The 20,000-nt window shown below is 29.8% G+C and overlaps 1 protein-coding gene across 1 annotated transcript; it reads left to right on the top strand.

Moving 5' to 3' along the window:
- The first annotated feature begins 16,128 nt into the window (after positions 1–16,128).
- LOC139896802 (uncharacterized) lies at positions 16,129–18,861 on the top strand. Its single transcript, XM_071879443.1, has 3 exons — positions 16,129–16,728; positions 17,201–17,317; positions 17,404–18,861. Exons 1-3 carry the CDS (start codon positions 16,270–16,272, stop codon positions 18,637–18,639), a joined length of 1,812 nt encoding a protein of 603 aa, XP_071735544.1. The 5' UTR covers positions 16,129–16,269; the 3' UTR covers positions 18,640–18,861.
- The last annotated feature ends 1,139 nt before the right edge of the window (positions 18,862–20,000 follow it).

Below are 20,000 nucleotides of genomic sequence, written 5' to 3'. Positions count from 1 at the left end.
ACCCCTTTGAAAACCTTTTCTAAAAAAATGCCCAGAGCCGGGCTCGAACCCGCGACCTCGTGCTTAACCAACAACACCGTAACCATCCGACTGCCATGTGTTTTTCTGATATATATTTAACTTAATATTTATTTAACCCTATTTATATATCGTACATCTTCTTCAATAATGTCTTTAAAATGAGCAAATGCATAGCGGAAGATTTTTTTCATACCTGAGAATAAACATGCTTTCAAGTGTCAACCAAAAAGTTGGTGAGTTCATAGGTTTATCATAAAATAATAAAATTCATCATTTTGATAGACCACAAGATTTAAATCCTGCATGGTACAAATGGGCCCGAATTCTATACCCACCTGTAATGTACATGCGATCTCTTTTTAATACAGTACACCTTTCTCGTGTACGAAATCATCTTTCATAAATCTTAGTAACCGTACACATGTCTCGTGCACAAAAATAACATACACATAAGCTGTGTATAAAATCATTCTCTCGATACATAACATTCACTTTTCATTACTTTCATAGCTTGGCTTGGTAACCAACCTTAACATATAATGCGCATAATAATATTTCCAAAACTGAACATCTTATATGTATAATAATCATATAAACTTCGAAGTACTAAACACCACGCCCACTAGCCCTTCCGTCTAGTGAACATTCTGGGTGGGGGTGTTAAACCCGGTAGCTACCTTTAGGATTCGCGTCAATTAGGCGTGCACTAATTCTCAAAATTAGTGATGTTCCCTAATTCTTAGGTTACCAGGCAATAATAATAAGGGAAAAAATATTCATATCAATTGTGGCAATTATCACGTCCACATAATTCATTCGAGGAATGTTTTGCTAGTGTCTATCTCGTCAAACATTTATAAAAGCATTTCATGTATTCGCAGTTCAAAATGTATTTCAAAAGCATTTAATAAAGCAGTTGTAAAAGTAGCGCATGTATTCTCAGTCCCAAAAATGTAAAGAGTAAAAGGGAATCAAATGAACTCACAATACGATATTTTGTAGTAAAAATATTCATACGACGGAACTGAACAATGAAGGGTTGGCCTTGGATTCACGAACCTATATCATTTGTGTATATATTAAAACGTATAATCGTAATCGATCAAATATATATTATTATTAGTGATATAATTTTTATATTAGTAACTTTTATATTTCATTATTAATATATATTAATTTTATATATATATAAAAATATAAATTTTGTTATGTCATATGTATTAAATATTTTATATATATATATATATATATATATATATATATATATATATATATATATATATATATATATATATATATATATATTTCATTTGTTTTTCTAAATACTAATTATAACAATACTAGAATGATATTAGTAATGATAATAATGATAATAACAGTTTTTAAATGAAAAGTTTAGTAATATTAATTATAAATAGGTTAATAATACTAATGTTTAAAAAAAATAAAAAAATACTAATACTAATATTACTTAAAAATAATGATAACATTAATAAGCATACTCATAATAATAATAATAATAATACCTAAATGATAAGATTAATAATAATTTTAAAAAAATATACTAATGATAATAGCGTCTTTAATGCTTATAAATATAAATATGACATTAGTAATAATAATTATAATTCTAACAATCATAATAATAATCATAATCATAATCATAACAATAATTAATAATACACATATTAATAATAATAATAATAATAATAATAATAATAATAATAATAATAATAATAATAATAATAATAATAATAATAATAATAATAATAATAATAATAATAATAATAATAAAAGTAATTGTGTATACCCTTAAAGCTTTGTCTAAAAAGAATGCTCCAGACGGGACTCGAACCCGAGACCTTTTGCTCACCCTCATCATACTCAACCACTGGACCATCTCGTTTTTCTGGTTAAACTCCCATATCATTTATTTTTAACCCCTTATTCGTCTGTTTCTTTCCCTCTTTTTTTCTAAAAAGAAATGACATGGCCGAGGATTGAACCCGCGACCTCTCGAATAAGCACACACACCACTAACCACTGCTCCACTATTCCTTTTCTATTTTAATCCACAGATTAAATCCTTATAACCTATACATCCGTCTTCTTCTTTATACCCATCATCATACTTCTTAATCATCGATCATTCAATACCATCATCTAGTCTATTATCATCACTAGTTTATCACCACCATCATCATCATTTATTCAAGCTCTTTGGCCCAATAAAAGAACTAGGTATCGGCCCACAACTTAAACAAAATTCACGGCCCAATGCTTAAATCAAATAACAAAAGTTTACTATTTCTGTCCGGGCTTCAATCAAACACATTAACCATCAAAATTAACTCGTTTACTGTCTGAGCTTCTATCAAACACAGCTACATCAAATCATCGATCATTGTTCAAGGGAGAAAAAAAAATATAATGCAAATAGTAACGGCAATATTTAATCATCATTATCACATGTACCCTTCATCATCATCTTTACTTTGGTCCGTAAAATAAAATAAAAAATAGATTGACAAGCTGGCCGTTACAATTCTAATGGTTTTATTATATGCCCACTTCTATTATAATATATAACCCACTAATGAGTAAGAGAATAAGTAGGGTAATCTTTACTTTAAAAAAAAAATAATTGGCCATAATACTTGCATCAAATTGTCGGCCATGAGTTGCTAGAGTGGTTCCACAAGTATCAAAGTATTTGAGGAAGCTTTATATATATTCTCTATCATACCCTTTTCTTTTCATTATATTGCTCGGTAGATAGAAACAAAATATACGGAGTGGTTAACTGCACTAGTTACAGCAGCGCGTTCATGGTATGGTTTCATGATGACCAACAGAAACAAGAACATAGCAGTTGGCAACAAGATGGAGAAAAATAATATATAGAGATAGAGTAGTGGTTTAGGATGGTAATGCGGTTTCAAATTGGTGATAGCGAGGGTACTTGAATGAAACCGAAACATAATATGCAGATATTCTCGGTTTGGGTTTGAGAAAGAAAAAAAATGAAGGTGATGGTAGAGTTGTGGCGGTTGAGGTGGTTCATGTCGTTGGGGTTGAAGTGGTTATCATGAAAAATATGGTTGTATAGTTCACGAAGTAAACAGAAGACAAAATAGATTTTTGATGATGATGATAGTACGGTGGTAGGGTGGCGGTAAATTGATGGAAAAAAAAGCTGTTGTTCAAGAAGGTGGTGAGTTATTTCGGGTATTCAACAAAATTGAATTAGTAATTGTAATTAGATAGATGGTTTGATAATGGTTGGAGGGTTCTCTATGTATTGATTTCTCTTTATTCAGACAACAAGGACAGGAGTATAAAATAAAAAAATAAATAAAGTTGATTATGAGTTCTAACAGATTTTGGAATGTATCTGTGATATGATTCGATTTAGAGACAAGAACAAATTTTTGAAATAGCATGATTGTTACTTGCAACAGATTTTGATTCCATAAGATCTTTACGTACGATTTTATATATAAATATTATTAATAATTAATAATTACAATTATATTAATAATAAATCAAATACTAATATTAATAATAATAATATTAATGATAATAATAACAATATAAGAGTAATATTAATAATAAGTCACAATAAGAAAAAATTTTGTAAATTTGTTAATAATAATATTATTAATTACAATTATAAAAATAATAATAATAATATAATTAATACTAATATTGATATTAGTATTTAGTATTAATAATAATAATGAAAGTAATAATAATAATATTATGATACTATATCCTTAACTTGTATTTATATCTAATATATTAATATTACATATTATTAATTATGTATTATATAATATCTATACTTTTATATATATATCCCAGTATACCTATAATAATTATGTATAGAAATCATATATCTTTATTTAGATTAATATCAATTACAACCTAAATATTTTTGTATCATATCTTTCGTATTTAGTTTAAACAATTTAATTATATATTATTATGTCAAATTATTATATATACATATATTTATATTTATATTTATATTTATCTGTATACACATTCATTTATTATTAATGGTTCGTGAATCGTTGGGAACAGTCAAAGGGTAATTGAATATATGAACATAATTCCAAAAATTTTAAGACTCAACGTTATAGACTTTGCTTATCGTGTCGAATTTAAATTAAGATTAAAGTTTAAATTTGGTCGAAAATTTCTGGGTCGTCACAGTACCTACCTGTTAAAGAAATTTCGTCCCAACATTTGATCGAGGTCGTCATGGCTAACAATAAAAAATGTTTTCATGACGAATATGAGCTGATAAATAGAGTTTTATCATTATTGATTAATATAGATAAAACGATCCGATTATGTGAAGCGTACGAGTGAAGCTATCGCAAAAGAGTAAAATGAGAAAATGAAGTTTCGTCATATCTTTTGACGTAGATTCGGTTGATTTCCGGAATTCAAGGAATTTAGAGAAAATCTTAGAAATCTATAAGATCTGATTCTACGGGATTTAAGAAAATTAAGATCTCTTTAATTAAATGCGATAATCTTTTTTGATTTCAACGTCTGATACTCCCACTATAAATGAACCTCTTTCGTTCCATTATTTCCCACAACTCTCAACTTTTATACTTCGGTTCATATTTCCACAATATTTGCCAAATTATCAGAAGTCACTGGAAAAGATGGAATTATCGAGAAAATATGTTATTGATTTTGTTTAGAGATTTAGTAGAATGTAAGAGTCGTGTAACATGGCACATGATGACGTTATAATCCGTGAATCATTACGTCCCATTAGAAACTCAGCATGACTTACTGTAATAAAATCACATTGATCAAGTGTCATTATATTATACTAACTCATGCTTCAGTTCCGAACACTACTTCAAAACATTCATATTTTAAATTCGAATTTTTCAGAATTTTAGAAACTAAAACAGTTTCTTTTATGATATAACACAGATAGAGCGGAGAGATAATCAATATCGGATAAAAATATTTATGAAGATATCTTCAGAAATATTGAGGATATTAACAAAGAAAGATACAATGAGATCTTAGAATTTCATAATCAAATTGTGATGAAGAAATTCATTCACGATGATTTAGAGCGGTTAAGGAGTAAGGTATTCGCTAAAGATTTCATCAGAAATAGAATCATCAGGATTCTTTGAAGGCAGATTTATTCTCTGTGAGTTGTCTGCAGCCTCCTTTTTGATTTGCTCAATCCATTTTCCAGTTTTAACTTTTCTAAGCTTTGCCAACATACTATTCTTTATCATCAAACTTTCGACTGTTAAAGTCGTGTACAGTTTTTTTGCTGCTGTATTCAGCTTTTTCATAATTTGAAGTATTGATTTGTAGACTGAGTGCTTTTTAGAATTTCAGAATAGAAGATTATAATTCTAAGAGATAAAGGTTATATGTATACATATAACTGTTGATGTAGGTATGCTGTGAGTTTTCAAAGTACTGATTGCTGATTCCCGGTAATTGGTATGGAAATTCTTGTTACAAGATGTGGACGAGTAAATGATAGAGTTTTAATAAACAATATAATGGTTTTTCTTCGGAAAAACTTAAGCCAATGAGAAATGAAGTTGCTGGTAAGTTTACTACTAGTTGAGGTGGGATATAAACGGTTCTTCGGTAACGAAGACGAAAGGCAACTTATATAATCAAGGTTATAATAAGGCTAATCCGAATGAAAGTTGAAGTTGTCTTGCTGGAGCTGTGACAAAATTGGCTAATTTGGAAAGGGGTTGTACGGCTATTTTCGGTAATAACAACGCCAAAGAAGCTAGCACAGATACGTATTAAACGTTTACTCAGGTTCCAAGTGTTTTTCAGGTGCATAACTATATACATCAATCTTTTCTTCCGTAGATGAAGTGTGGTTGGTTCATCCTCTGGATTAAGATGTTTTCAAGAATTATGAAAGGTTTGAACGCAGATTGTAATCGTCAATATACAAATGAGGGTTAAGATGAAATCAAGTGGCAAACTTGAAGAAATGTTTAGTTTCATATGTTATAATCAATATTTTAATTCATTTTAATTGTCCGCTGTTATTAGTCCACAGTCGATAGTCCACAGTTAACAATCCAATAATTCATATATAGTTTAATATATAATATTCGAATTAATTAATACGTATCGTGACCCGTGTACATGTCTCAGACTCGATCACAACTCAAAGTATATATATTATTTGAGAATCAACCTCAACCTTGTATAGAGAACTCGATCATTACTGCATATAGAGTGTCTATGGTGATTCCAAATAATATATATAGATGTGTCGATATGATATGTCAAAACCTTGTATACGTGTCCCGATATTTAAAGTGCTTAAAATAATTACAGAAATTAAATGACGATAAATAAAATTACGAGAATTAAAATTGCGATAATTAAATTGCGATATATAAATTGCGATAAATAAATTGCGATAAATAAACTGCGATAAATAAAATGTAATCAGTTAGCTGGGAACAGTTAGCTAGGAACAGTTAGCGTGGATTAACAAAATGTTTCTCATAGTTAATTCGTTTGTTTCTAACAAATTTTATTTTGTCAAATGTTTTCTTCATTATGCCACTTGTTGGATTCTGATAGGTCAAAATCCAAATATGAAATTGAATAAAAATGGTTATTCTGCTGTAAACGGATACGTATATCTGTGGATGAAAGTAGGATAGTAAATGACTGTTGAATCAGATTCGAAGAATGTACAGTGTAACTTATTAATGTGAAATCTAAATATTTCTCGGGTATTACCTACCCGTTAAAATATTTTCACCATTAACAGTTTGTACAAAAGAATTTTTAATTACAATCTTTATGAAAATATACTTACATATATATTTTCTTCAGATGTAATAATGGATTTAATGAGTCAATATGATATTAAACTCTTTTGATTTACCATTAGAACAAGAATATATAATCTCTAAAACATTAAAGATTACATAATAGTCATGTCGAACGAAGATAAATGATGTAGAACGTCATGTAGAACGATGATTATGCTCGAGGTACAGATTGAGATGTTGAGGCATGTGATGTTGAAACTTGAGTTGTTGGTGATACTGGTGTTGCCGGTGCTGTTGTTGAAGCTGGTAAGTTTTGCACCATATTCTCCAAATTGATTACTCGAGCGCGAAATTCGTTGACTTCTTCTATTATTCCGGGATGATTGTCGGTTGGAACGAGCGGATTAATAAGGTTTAGAATTTTAAATAGAATATAATCGTGGCGAGATATTCGGGAAATGAGAGTGAAAATGGTATTTTGGATTGGTTCGCCGGTGAATGCTTCAGGTTCTTCGCCCAGAGGACAATATGGCGGATGAAAGGGATCGCTTCTTCTTGTCTCTAATGATTAAGTAGACTACGAACCCATCAAATGAATTGAACATGACTAGTTGGTTGATCCATTTCGTTTACACTGCTTTCGGAGCTTAGGTGAATATCCATGTCGGAATAGCTGTCGGAATAACTATCGGAATAGCTGTCGGAATCTGAGGGACTCGAACTAGTTAAGGGATTCACCTCGTACGATCAGATGAAGGATTTTCGATAAGAAATAGATTATAGGATGTAGATTAGTACCCTGTAATACATAATTTACATATGCATATATAATACTAAAATCCCATAAGTTACGGAGGAATCTACGGAAGCTGTTAGGCAAAGTCTACAGTAATAGATACGCTAAGATATGATTTTTTTGTCTGTACAATATTCATACAATCCAGGCAGTAAGATATGTTTAGATTAAGAATGATAAGTAAGTGATTCCCTAAGAATGATAAGCAGGTAATTTTCGACACGAAATGATAAGCAAAACTTTTGACATGCAGACACGGTCGAAGTCCAGACTCACTAATGCATCTAAACAACTATCAGTTAGACACACTAATGCAAGACCTGGTTCGCTAAGACCACCGCTCTGATACCACATGTCATACCCCGTCCTAATACATCTGGACGAAGTCACCAACATCTGGTCCCATTGCGATGATCGACTCCAAATAATGTCTTTAAAATGAGCAAATGCACAGCGGAAGATTTCTTTCATACCTGAGAATAAACATGCTTTCAAGTGTCAACCAAAAAGTTGGTGAGTTCATAGGTTTATCATAAAACAATAAAATTCATCATTTTGATAGACCACAAGATTTAAATCCTGCATGGTACAAATGGGCCCGAATCCTATACCCACCTGTAATGTACATGCGATATCTTTTTAATACAGTACACCTTTCTCGTGTACGAAATCATCTTTCATAAATCTTAGTAACCGTACACATGTCTCGTGCACAAAAATAACATACACATAACCTGTGTATAAAATCATTCTCTCGATACATAACATTCACTTTTCATTGCTTTCATAGCTTGGCTTGGTAACCGACCTTAACATATAATGCGCATAATAATATCCCCAAAATAGAACATCTCGTCTGTATAATAATCATATAAACTTCGAAGTACTAAACACCACGCCCACTAGCCCTTTCGTCTAGTGAACATTCTGGGTGGGGGTGTTAAACCCGGTAGCAACCTTTAGGATTTGCGTCAATTAGGCGTGCACTAATTCTTAAAATTAGTGATGTTCCATAATTCTTAGGTTACCAAGCAATAATAATCAGGAAAAAAATATTCATATCAATTGTGGCAATTATCACGTCCACATAATTCAATGGTGGCAATTATCACGTCCACATAATTCATTCGAGGAATGTTTTACTGGTGTCTATCTTGTCAAACATTTATAAAAGCATTTCATGTATTCGCAGTTCAAAATGTATTTCAAAAGCATTTAATAAAGCAGTTGTAAAAGTAGCGCATGTATTCTCAGTCCCAAAAATGTAAAGAGTAAAAGGGAATCAAATGAACTCACAATACGATATTTTGTAGTAAAAATATTCATACGATGGAACTGAACAATGAAGGGTTGGCCTTGGATTCACGAACCTATATCATTTGTGTATATATTAAAACGTATAATCATAATCGATCAAATATATATTATTATTAGTGATATAATTTTTATATTAGTAACTTTTATATTTCATTATTAATATATATTAATTATATATATATATATATATATATATATATATATATAAAAATTTTGTTATGTCATATGTATTAAATATTATATATATATATATATATATATATATATATATATATATATATATATATATATATATATATATATATTATATATATATATATATATATATATATATATATATATATATATATATATATATATATTTCATTTGTTTATTTAAATACTAATTATAACAATACTAGAATGATATTAGTAGTGATTATAATGATAATAACAGTTTTTAAATGAAAAGTTTAGTAATATTAATTATAAATAGGTTAATAATACTAATGTTTAAAAAAAATAAAAAAATACTAATACTAATATTAATATTAATTAAAAATAATGATAACATTAATAAGCATACTCATAATAATAATAATAATAATACCTAAATGATAAGATTAATAATAATTTTAAAAAATATACTAATGATAATAGCGTCTTTAATGCTTATAAATATAAATATGACATTAGTAACAATAATTATAATTCTAACAATCATAATAATAATAATCATAATCATAATAATAATTAATAATACACATAATAATAATAATAATAATAATAATAATAATAATAATAATAATAATAATAATAATAATAATAATAATAATAATAATAATAATAATAATAATAATAATAATAATAATAATAAAAGTAATTGTGTATACCCTTAAAGCTTTATCTAAAAAGAATGCTCCAGACGAGACTCGAACCCGAGACCTTTTGCTCACCCTCATCATACTCATCCACTGGACCATTTTCTTTTTTCTGGTTAAACTCCCATATCATTTATTTTTAACCCCTTACTTATCTGTTTCTTTCCCTATTTTTTTCTAAAAAGAAATGACATGGCCGAGGATTGAACCCGCGACCTCTCGAATAAGCACACACACCACTAACCACTGCTCCGCTATTCCTTTTCTATTTTAATCCACAGATTAAATCTTTATAACCTATACATCCGTCTTCTTCTTTATACCCATCATCATACTTCTTAATCATCGATCATTCAATACCATCATCTAGTCTATTATCATCACTAGTTTATCACCACCATCATCATCATTTATTCAAGCTCTTTGGCCCAATAAAAGAACTAGGTATCGGCCCACAACTTAAACAAAATTCACGGCCCAATGCTTAAATCAAATAACAAAAGTTTACTATTTCTGTCCGGGCTTCAATCAAACACATTAACCATCAAAATTAACTCGTTTACTGTCTGAACTTCTATCAAACACAGCTACATCAAATCATCGATCATCGTTCAAGGGAGAAAAAAAAATATAATGCAAATAGTAACGGCAATATTTAATCATCATTATCACATGTACCCTTCATCATCATCTTTACTTTGGTCCGTAAAATAAAAATATATATATATTGACAAGTTGGCCGTTACAATTCTAATGGTTTTATTATATGCCCACTTCTATTATAATATATAACCCACTAATGAGTAAGAGAATAAGTGGGGTAATCTTTGCTTTAAAAATAAATAATTGGCCATAATACTTGCATCAAATTGTCGGCCATGAGTTGCTAGAGTGGTTCCACAAGTATCAAAGTATTTGAGGAAGCTTTATATATATTCTCTATCATACCCTTTTCTTTTCATTATATTGCTCGGTAGATAGAAAAAAAAATATACGGAGTGGTTAACTGCACTAGTTCCAGCAGCGCATTCATGGTATGGTTTCATGATGACCAACAGAAACAAGAACATAGCAGTTGGCAACAAAATGGAGAAAAATAATATATAGTGATAGAGTAGTGGTTTAGGATGGTAATGCGGTTTCAAATTGGTGATAGCGAGGGTACTTGAATGAAACCGAAACATAATATGCAGATATTCTCGGTTTGGGTTTGAGAAAGAAAAAAAATTGAAGGTGATGGTAGAGTAGTGGCATTTGAGGTGGTTCATGTCATTGGGGTTGAAGTGGTTATCATGAAAAATATGGTTGTATAGTTCACGAAGTAAACATAAGACAAAATAGATTTTTAATGATGATAGTACGGTGGTAGGGTGGCGGTAAAGTGATGGAAAAAAAAACTGTTGTTCAAGAAGGTGGTGAGTTGCTTCGGGTATTCAACAAAATTGAATCAGTAATTGTAATTAGATAGATGGTTTGATAATGGTTGGAGGGTTCTCTATGTATTGATTTCTCTTTATTCAGACAACAAGGACAGGAGTATAAAATATAAAAAAAATAAAGTTGATTATGAGTTCTAACAAATTTTGGAATGTATCTGTGATATGATTCGATTTAGAGACAAGAACAAATTTTTGAAATAGCATAATTGTTACTTGCAACAGATTTTGATTCCATAAGATCTTTACGTACGATTTTATATATAAATATTATTAATAATTAATAATTACAATTATATTATTAATAAATCAAATACTACTATTAATAATAATAATATTAATGATAATAATAACAATATAAGAGTAATATTAATAATAAGTCACAATAATAAAAAATTTTGTAAATTTGTTAATAATAATATTATTAATTACAATTATAACAATAATAATAATAATATAATTAATACTAATATTGATATTAGTATTTAGTATTAATAATAATAATGAAAGTAATAATAATAATATTATGATACTATATCCTTAACTTGTATTTATATCTAATATATTAATATTACATATTATTAATTATGTATTATATAATATCTATACTTTTATATATATATCCCAGTATACCTATAATAATTATGTATAGAAATCATATATCTTTATTTAGATTAATATCAATTACAACCTAAATATTTTTGTATCATATCTTTCGTATTTAGTTTAAGCAATTTAATTATATATTATTATGTCAAATTATTATATATACATATATTTATATTTATATTTATCTGTATACACATTCATTTATAATTAATGGTTCGTGAATCGTCGGGAACAGTCAAAGGGTAATTGAATATATGAACATAATTCCAAAAATTTTAAGACTCAACGTTATAGACTTTGCTTATCGTGTCGAATTTATATTAAGATTAAAGTTTAAATTTGGTCGAAAATTTATGGGTCGTCACAGTTCTTCTTCCGAAATCAACCAGGGTTCAATCCACCAACATAACCATTATTTTTAGAATTCTTGTGGTTACAGAAACAGATGATATTCAATTACTTTAAATAAAATAGAAGAAGAATTTAAAAAAAAATTGTTGAAAAGATACTAAAAATGATTATGAACTCATCATTCAATTCAAAATTATAGGATGTTTTAGCCCACGATCATAACATGAAAAAGGTTGCATTTGACTCCTAGAAACTTTAGGAATCATCAATTTGAATTGAAACATCAAAACGGTTTTGAATTTTGCTATGAACATAACGTTTGACTTTTTAGAAATTAAGTTTGACTCCAAAATTGAAACTCGATAGGAAAAATTTGTGTTTGAAACTTTGCAGAAAGTTTAAGTGTTAGATTCCTAACAAAACTGTTTTAACACATTTTCAAATCGTTTTCAAATTGAAGGTTTTTAAATAAAGAGTACAAGAACAAAGCACCCGTGCTTTGTTCTTCAAATTAGATTTTGATTTTCGTCGTTTTTTACTCAAATTGTATTTGCAGAGTATTATATAGATGTTAATAGACTTAATTACAGCTAATATGATTCAATTACGTTTGTTTTGTAGTTCAATTTTCTCGCACAAAATATTCTGTCAGAACTAATAATATAAAAAATTTCTAATCGGCTCCAACTGATTTTTGTTTGTTATAGAAACATAAGGAATCGATTTGTACTGGATGGTTGACAAAAATCAAATTATGATACAGTTGGAAAACGATTGAGAACAGAAATACGTATGCAATTTTATTCATTTATAAATAAATCCGTATATATATATATATATATATATATTTATATATTTATATAATTCATTATTTTATAAATGTAAATGTGTGTATATATATATATATCTGTATTTTATAATTTGGTTAAATATATCTGTGTACATATATATCACATTTCCTATTTTTAATAATTAACTAATATAATTATATTAATACTATTACTATTAATAATACTAATAATAATATTATTAATAATAATATTATTGATAAAGACTAATAATAATAAATGAAAACTAATTATATGATAATATTAATAATAATGATAATTTAATAGTTTTAATTACTAGTAATAATAATATCAATGATAATAATAATCTCATTTGTTATAATAATATTAATATTATTAATGATAATAATAGTATTAATAATATCATCACTTATATAAATCAAGTTTTATATATATATATTATATATAATATTATTAATAATACAAATATTAATGTTACTATTAATAATAATACAGAAAGTAATGGTCATATTATTAATATATCAATTATACTTTATCTTGAAATTACATGTAACATAACAACTTTTATTGAATATTTATTATTTATACATTTTATATATACTACAATATATATTTATATATATATATATATATATATATATATATATATATATATAATCACCAATCATTCATAAAAATCATATTCATATAAATATATGTTCATTTTTAATAGCATTTTAATTATTCTGTATATTACTTTACATTTTCAATTCAAATGATTTAATTGTATTTTATTAATTCAAGTTATTATGTATACTTATATTTATTTTTACATAATATATATGTTTTCAAACAATTGTTAGTGAATCGTCGGGAATAGTCAAAGGATAATTGATTACATGAATATAGTTTCAAATTTTTTTTGAGATTCAACATTACAAACTTTGCTTATCGTGTCGAAATCATATAAAGATTAAGTTTAAATTTTGTCGAAAATTTTCGGGTCGTCACACCAATTTCCCGAACGACACCTTCTTTTGCTTCCCCAAAGAATGGTTTGCAAAACCCGATATCCACCTTCTTTAAAACCGAAGGCTTCCTATTATAAACTAGCAACTTCATCCCTTTCTCACTCATATGCCCGATACGTCGGTGCCATAGAGTATAATCGACCCCTAAATGTTTGTAAGCGCGTTTAAGCACCCAAAAGTAGTCTTCTCGTTAATAACGTTATATGCAACGTTTTTCGCGAGCGACATCCTAACTGTTCCTAATGCTTGACGATCTAGTAGATCCCCAACTTCTTATTTAATATCATCAAGCTTCTCCCCCAATAATGGTAAGTGGAGTTTTTTCTGATACAAATAATTTTCTATTTGCGTCTTCCAAAACCTGAAACCCTCCCCATCGAACCGATCAGTCTTAAACTTTCTTTCATCCGCCATCGTGCCCAAAACTCGAACCTTGACCTCTGATACCAGTTGTTATGAATTATGGACCCCAAACAACAATCACCAATCAAATATGGTGACCCCGTAATCGAAAAACGAGCAAAGTAGCTAAAGAAAAGTAAACGACATAAGATATTACGTGGTTATATGCAGTCGTTGTGATTGCTTTTTTCCACGACAAACTAGAGAGTTTTTTTTATTGATTTTTCGTGCTTAAAGATACAATGAGTTAACTTGACCTTTAAGTACAAGAAACATTTCACAAAATCAATTTCTTCTTTCTTAAATAAACTTGTCTTTCAAGATTGACTTGTTTTCTAAGTTTGACTTGTTTTCCAAGCTTGACTTGTCTTTGAAGCTAATTTTATTTTGTTTCATTTTATTTTTATTATTGACTTCACACATCCAACACATACTTGCGCGGATTGCCACTACCGCAATTGACGTGAAATGTTGGCGGATGTTAACCGGTCCTTGGTCCATATATTTTCATCATTTCGGGTTTCGGTCCGATCCGGGCAAACCTGAAAAGACCAATATTTTGGACCGAACCGAATTATTGTAAGGTGTATCTTGCTTAGAAATAATGATTTCCTTGTTCATCTTACATTTAAAAAAGATATGTACGCAGGAAGTGCTTTTATGAAAATGAAAATTATAAATAATGAACCAAAAATATATGCCATTAAAATTATTTTCATTAAAGATGATGTGTAATTACGGATTCCATGTGAACAGACGATGCGTATTATATTACATTATAAACATAAACATTCATATAAAATCATAAGACAAAAAGGTACTGTTAAAGACGATTTTATAGAACTATAATGGAATTATAAAATATTGAGTAAAATTTATTAATATATTTTACGTTTATCCTTTATAAAAATATATTTTTATTTCCATTCCCCTTATTACTTTTGTATACTAAAAAATATATGGATCGGGTATTTACCCGAACCGATTGAACCGAAGCTAGAATCGGATCGGACCGAATCATATTTGAAAGATCTGGTCCTCGGTTCCAATTTTCATAAAAATTTGGGTTGTCCGAATATTGGCTGGTCCGGTCCGGATACGGACCATGCATAACCCTATTATCTTCATTGTCGATAATGAATGGTCTAAGAGTGCGTTTGATAAAACTGAATAATTTAGCGCTGAATGGTTCAGAATCTGAATGATTCAAAACTTCTGAATAAAGTTTGTTCTGAATGAAAATAAGCTGTTTGATAATCATTTAGAATGAACGATATAAACTGAGTAAAATTACCTTATCAAAGTGTAACATGAATAAAATATTCATATACTTGTTATTTAAGTGTTCAGAATATAATTTGAGGAGAAAATTACAGAAAATTTAAACTCTTAATGGTTAAGAGAGTATTTCATCTCTGAATGGTTCAACACTGAATTCTTAACCATTCAGTACCATATGTCATTCAGATGTTAGAAACAAATGCACTGAATGCTAAATTATTCAGCATTCAGCACTGAACCATTTCACTAACAGATAAACATATTTACCATAAAATGTCACATCATCTTTTTATCTCTCGCACATCACATGCAATTTATTTTTATATTTGTCTTTTATTTTTATCCTCTGTACAGTATTTTCCAACTCATCCGTCCATATCATATGCTCATTACAAAAACATTGCTGCTACCAAAACAAGAAACTCTCTCAATTACCCCTTACAAAATCCCCAATTTCAAGAAAATCAAAATTCGTCTATGATTTTAAAAATTAAGTCACCGGTGAGTCGTTCTTGACGTTCAATTGTAAAAAGTAAGCACCTTTTTGTTAAAAATTTGTGTAATGCAGAGACAGAGTAATCGGGTCGTAGACGGGTTGATCCCGGGTTACGGCAAGATCCGTAAACGAGGCTGTTCTTCGTCACCATCTTCATCATCTAAATTTCATAATTACCGATTTAAGCGTGCAATTATGGTTGGGAAAACCCGGGTGGCAAGTGGGTCTAGATCCAGTACTCCGGCGCCGTCGTGGAGGATGACGCCGTCGTCAAAATCCAAACTTGGCGGCGGTGTAGAGTCGCCTAATTACGACGGCGGCGGTGGGAGGTCGAGAGCGGTATCGGCGAGGAAACTGGCGGCGACACTGTGGGAGATGAATGAGATGCCGTCACCTCAGCGTTCGTCTGAGATGAAGAGAGAGAAAGAAACGGCGAGGGTTAGAGAGAGAACAAACCGGCCGGTTCATAAATCCGGTTCATTTCCTTCTCATTTGTCTGATCCGTCTCATAGTCCTGTTTCTCAGGTGAGTTTTTAACTTTATGTTGAAACAAAAGCTAAAGTCATTACCTTTATGTGATTATGTCAATTAATTTGAATTAAAGTTTGAATCTTGTTATCTGGGTATATATATTTTAGGTTTACATTATTAGATAATCCTTTTTTACTTATGTTTGTTGTTACTATTATCATTTAATTAAATTAAATTAATAGTTAGTCACTTTCAATTCAATTATCAAGTCTCAATCAGTCAATCTAATACATTATGTTTAAGATATCATTAAATTGTGAATAATTAGTCACTTTCAGCCTTGTTTAATTGTATAGAATGACCAAATATTTAATTTTAGGTAATCAGGATGCTTGCCTATATCAATTGAAATAAGAAGCATTTTGCATATTGCAATGCTATTAATTTTGTGTTTGTATATAGATCAAATAGTTTTTAAGGTGACTTGTTCTTCATGTTCCTATGCTTTTTACCATCTTTTTTCTAGAAAATGGATCGATCCGGAACAGGATCTCATCGTAGGATCTCAACGTCTCATAAACCCAGGCTTGAGGACAAGAATGGTGAAGTTTATGATTCTCTTAGCAACATTAGTTTAATGGAGGTGAATATATGTATATATTATCCCATTATTGTTTTAGATTTATTGGTAGATATGGAAATAGGTAAGTATATATCTTGATAATGCAGATTGAAAACCGATCTCGAGCGCAGACTCCTAATGCTTCCGTAAATAGTATCAAGCCACGTTTAAAAGAAGTTAGTAACGCTTTAGTGACGTCCAAAGATCTACTAAAGATTATTCACCGAATGTGGGCCCATGATAATCTTCCATCATCTAGCATGTCGCTTATCTCAGCCTTACATACCGAGCTAGAGCGGGCCCGACTTCAGGTCAACCAGATCATCAAAGACCAAAGTGTTGACCATATTGACCATAATGAAATTAATTACCTGCTAAAACGCTTTGCTGAGGAGAAAGCGATGTGGAAAAGTAAAGAAAGACGAGCGATTGAATCTGTGACTGATGAGTTGGAGGTTGAGAAAAAGTTAAGACGAAGATCTGAGAGCTTGAATAAAAAATTAGGTCAAGAATTAGCGGAAACGAAGGCTTCGTTTGCAGAAGTTTTAAAAGAACTTGAGAGTGAGAAACGGGCACGTGAAATTATGGAGCAAGTTTGTGATGAATTAGCAGTTGATATTGGTGAAGATCGGGCCGAAGCAGAAGAATTGAAACGGGAATCGGTTAAAGTTCATGAAGAAGTTGAAAAAGAAAGAGAAATGCTTCAACTTGCTGATAAATTAAGAGAAGAAAGAGTGCAAATGAAATTAGCAGAAGCTAAGATTCAATTTGAAGAAAAAAACGCGGTTGTTGAAAAATTAAGGAGTCAACTTGAAGCGTTTCTTGGAAACGGTAAGAAAAAAGGGCGAAAAGATGAAGTCCTGATTAGTTATTTGAATAATAGTAATGTTGGTGGGTCCCGTTTGAATGAAGAACATGATGGTGAAGTTGAGAATGATGAAGATGAAGATTCAGGGGAGAGTGATCTTCATTCTATAGAACTAAGTATGGATAACAATAATAATAATAACAAGAGTTTTAAGTGGCCTCAGGGTTATAATGGTCATAAAGATTCGTTTGACGATGAAATAATATCGAGGAATTCAGTCAAAGGTCAAACATCGAGGAAAAGTACTTCTTCGATTCATAGGAACGTTCAAGAGGCTTTTGTGGATATCGAGAAACAAACGCCAAGAAGAAGTCATTGTGATGACTTGTTGAGATATAAGTCGGTCAAAGGTTTACGAGACCGGATTTTGACTACTTTGAAGCCACAAATGTCAAGAGATTTTGACAATTCGGGTCATGGTAGTGGGTCAAAGTTGAAAGTTGAAACCTTTAGTGGTAGACGATCGAAAAAGTGACTGTAAGCTCAACTCACAATCGCAGGTAAATCGTTACTGGTTTTGACCGCCATGGATGATTGTCATTGCAGATTTCAAGAAGATGAAGATGGTAAGTTAACTTATTGAGTATTCTTTGTATTGCTAAACATTTACACAAAAACTTGTTATGAATTTGTAGTATAAAAATTGTCAAATTTTGTAGAGTTGTGCTAAGTGATTTTCCCTGTACAAAAACTTATGTTTAACTATAAATATTGTTTCTTGTTCTTGAAATATTATAATGTAAATTTTGCTTCTGTTTGTCTGTTTAGATGGTGTAGAATCTGTGTAAATGATCATGTTGCAGTGCAAGTAAGTATTAAAGGGTATAAAGAATGTTGGCTGGGTCAAATGAATGTATCCTTCTAGATTTGAACTTTGACCAAAATTGAAGTTAAAAAGATTAATGAATTTTTGGGTGATGGTGGGCTCAAATGTATGATTTATTATTATAAAGATAATACCAATTATTATCACTCACATAGTTTTAATAATTTAGGCACATGGTATCTACTGTATTCCCTGACCAAAGAATCAGAGAAAAGGATCAATACAAATTTAAGTCCCATGTTTGTGATTATTCAATTGTCATTTGGATGATTTAGTAGTTTGGGCCTTTTGCCTATTTAACATATATTCAAAAAATAAGTTATTTATGTGACGGATCAAGTTGTTGAATCAATTCAAGAGTAATGAAGTATCTACTTGTCGTGATCTTAGTTAGTTGTATTCGAATTTACAAAGACATAATACACTTCAGCAGCTGTGTATCAGTGTATGATTGTCTTTTATTTAATGATTTAACATTGAATTCCCAATGATCTAGTGTTATAGGCGTTTGTTTGTGAACAAATGGTACTAAATTATAAGAGGGTAAGCTACTCGATACTTATATACTTTTTCATTTATTCCAAATGTAGACTATATATCTCAAAAAATACGAATGTATGTCACATACTTTTAAAAAGTGTATCGATGCATACAAAAGGTAACATGCTACCTCCTAAATCTGGTCATCTTCATTAACCTGCTTCCGCTTCTGTTCAAAATTGGCGTTTTTGGGGTTATTAAGATCAGATGTTACTTGCACAACTTGCGGTTTCACTTCAACAACTTACGGTCCGTGTGTTGACTTAACTCTCGATTTCAATACCAACTGTGACCGCTCAATTTTAAAACTTTTTGAGGTTTTTGCGGTGATTACTCATTCGGGTATGCTTGAATCCGGTCATTATGTCGCCGTCACGTATTTGCGTCTTAATGATCAATGGTACAAATGTGATGATGCGTGGATTCTGAAGTCGATGATGAAGTGGTTCGAGCTTCGCAGATTTATTTGG

Source organism: Rutidosis leptorrhynchoides, chromosome 3 (genome assembly GCF_046630445.1).
Source record: "Rutidosis leptorrhynchoides isolate AG116_Rl617_1_P2 chromosome 3, CSIRO_AGI_Rlap_v1, whole genome shotgun sequence".
Lineage (NCBI taxonomy): Eukaryota > Viridiplantae > Streptophyta > Magnoliopsida > Asterales > Asteraceae > Rutidosis > Rutidosis leptorrhynchoides.
Note: the sequence above shows the minus strand (reverse complement) of the source record. Positions and strands in the feature narration are given on the sequence as shown.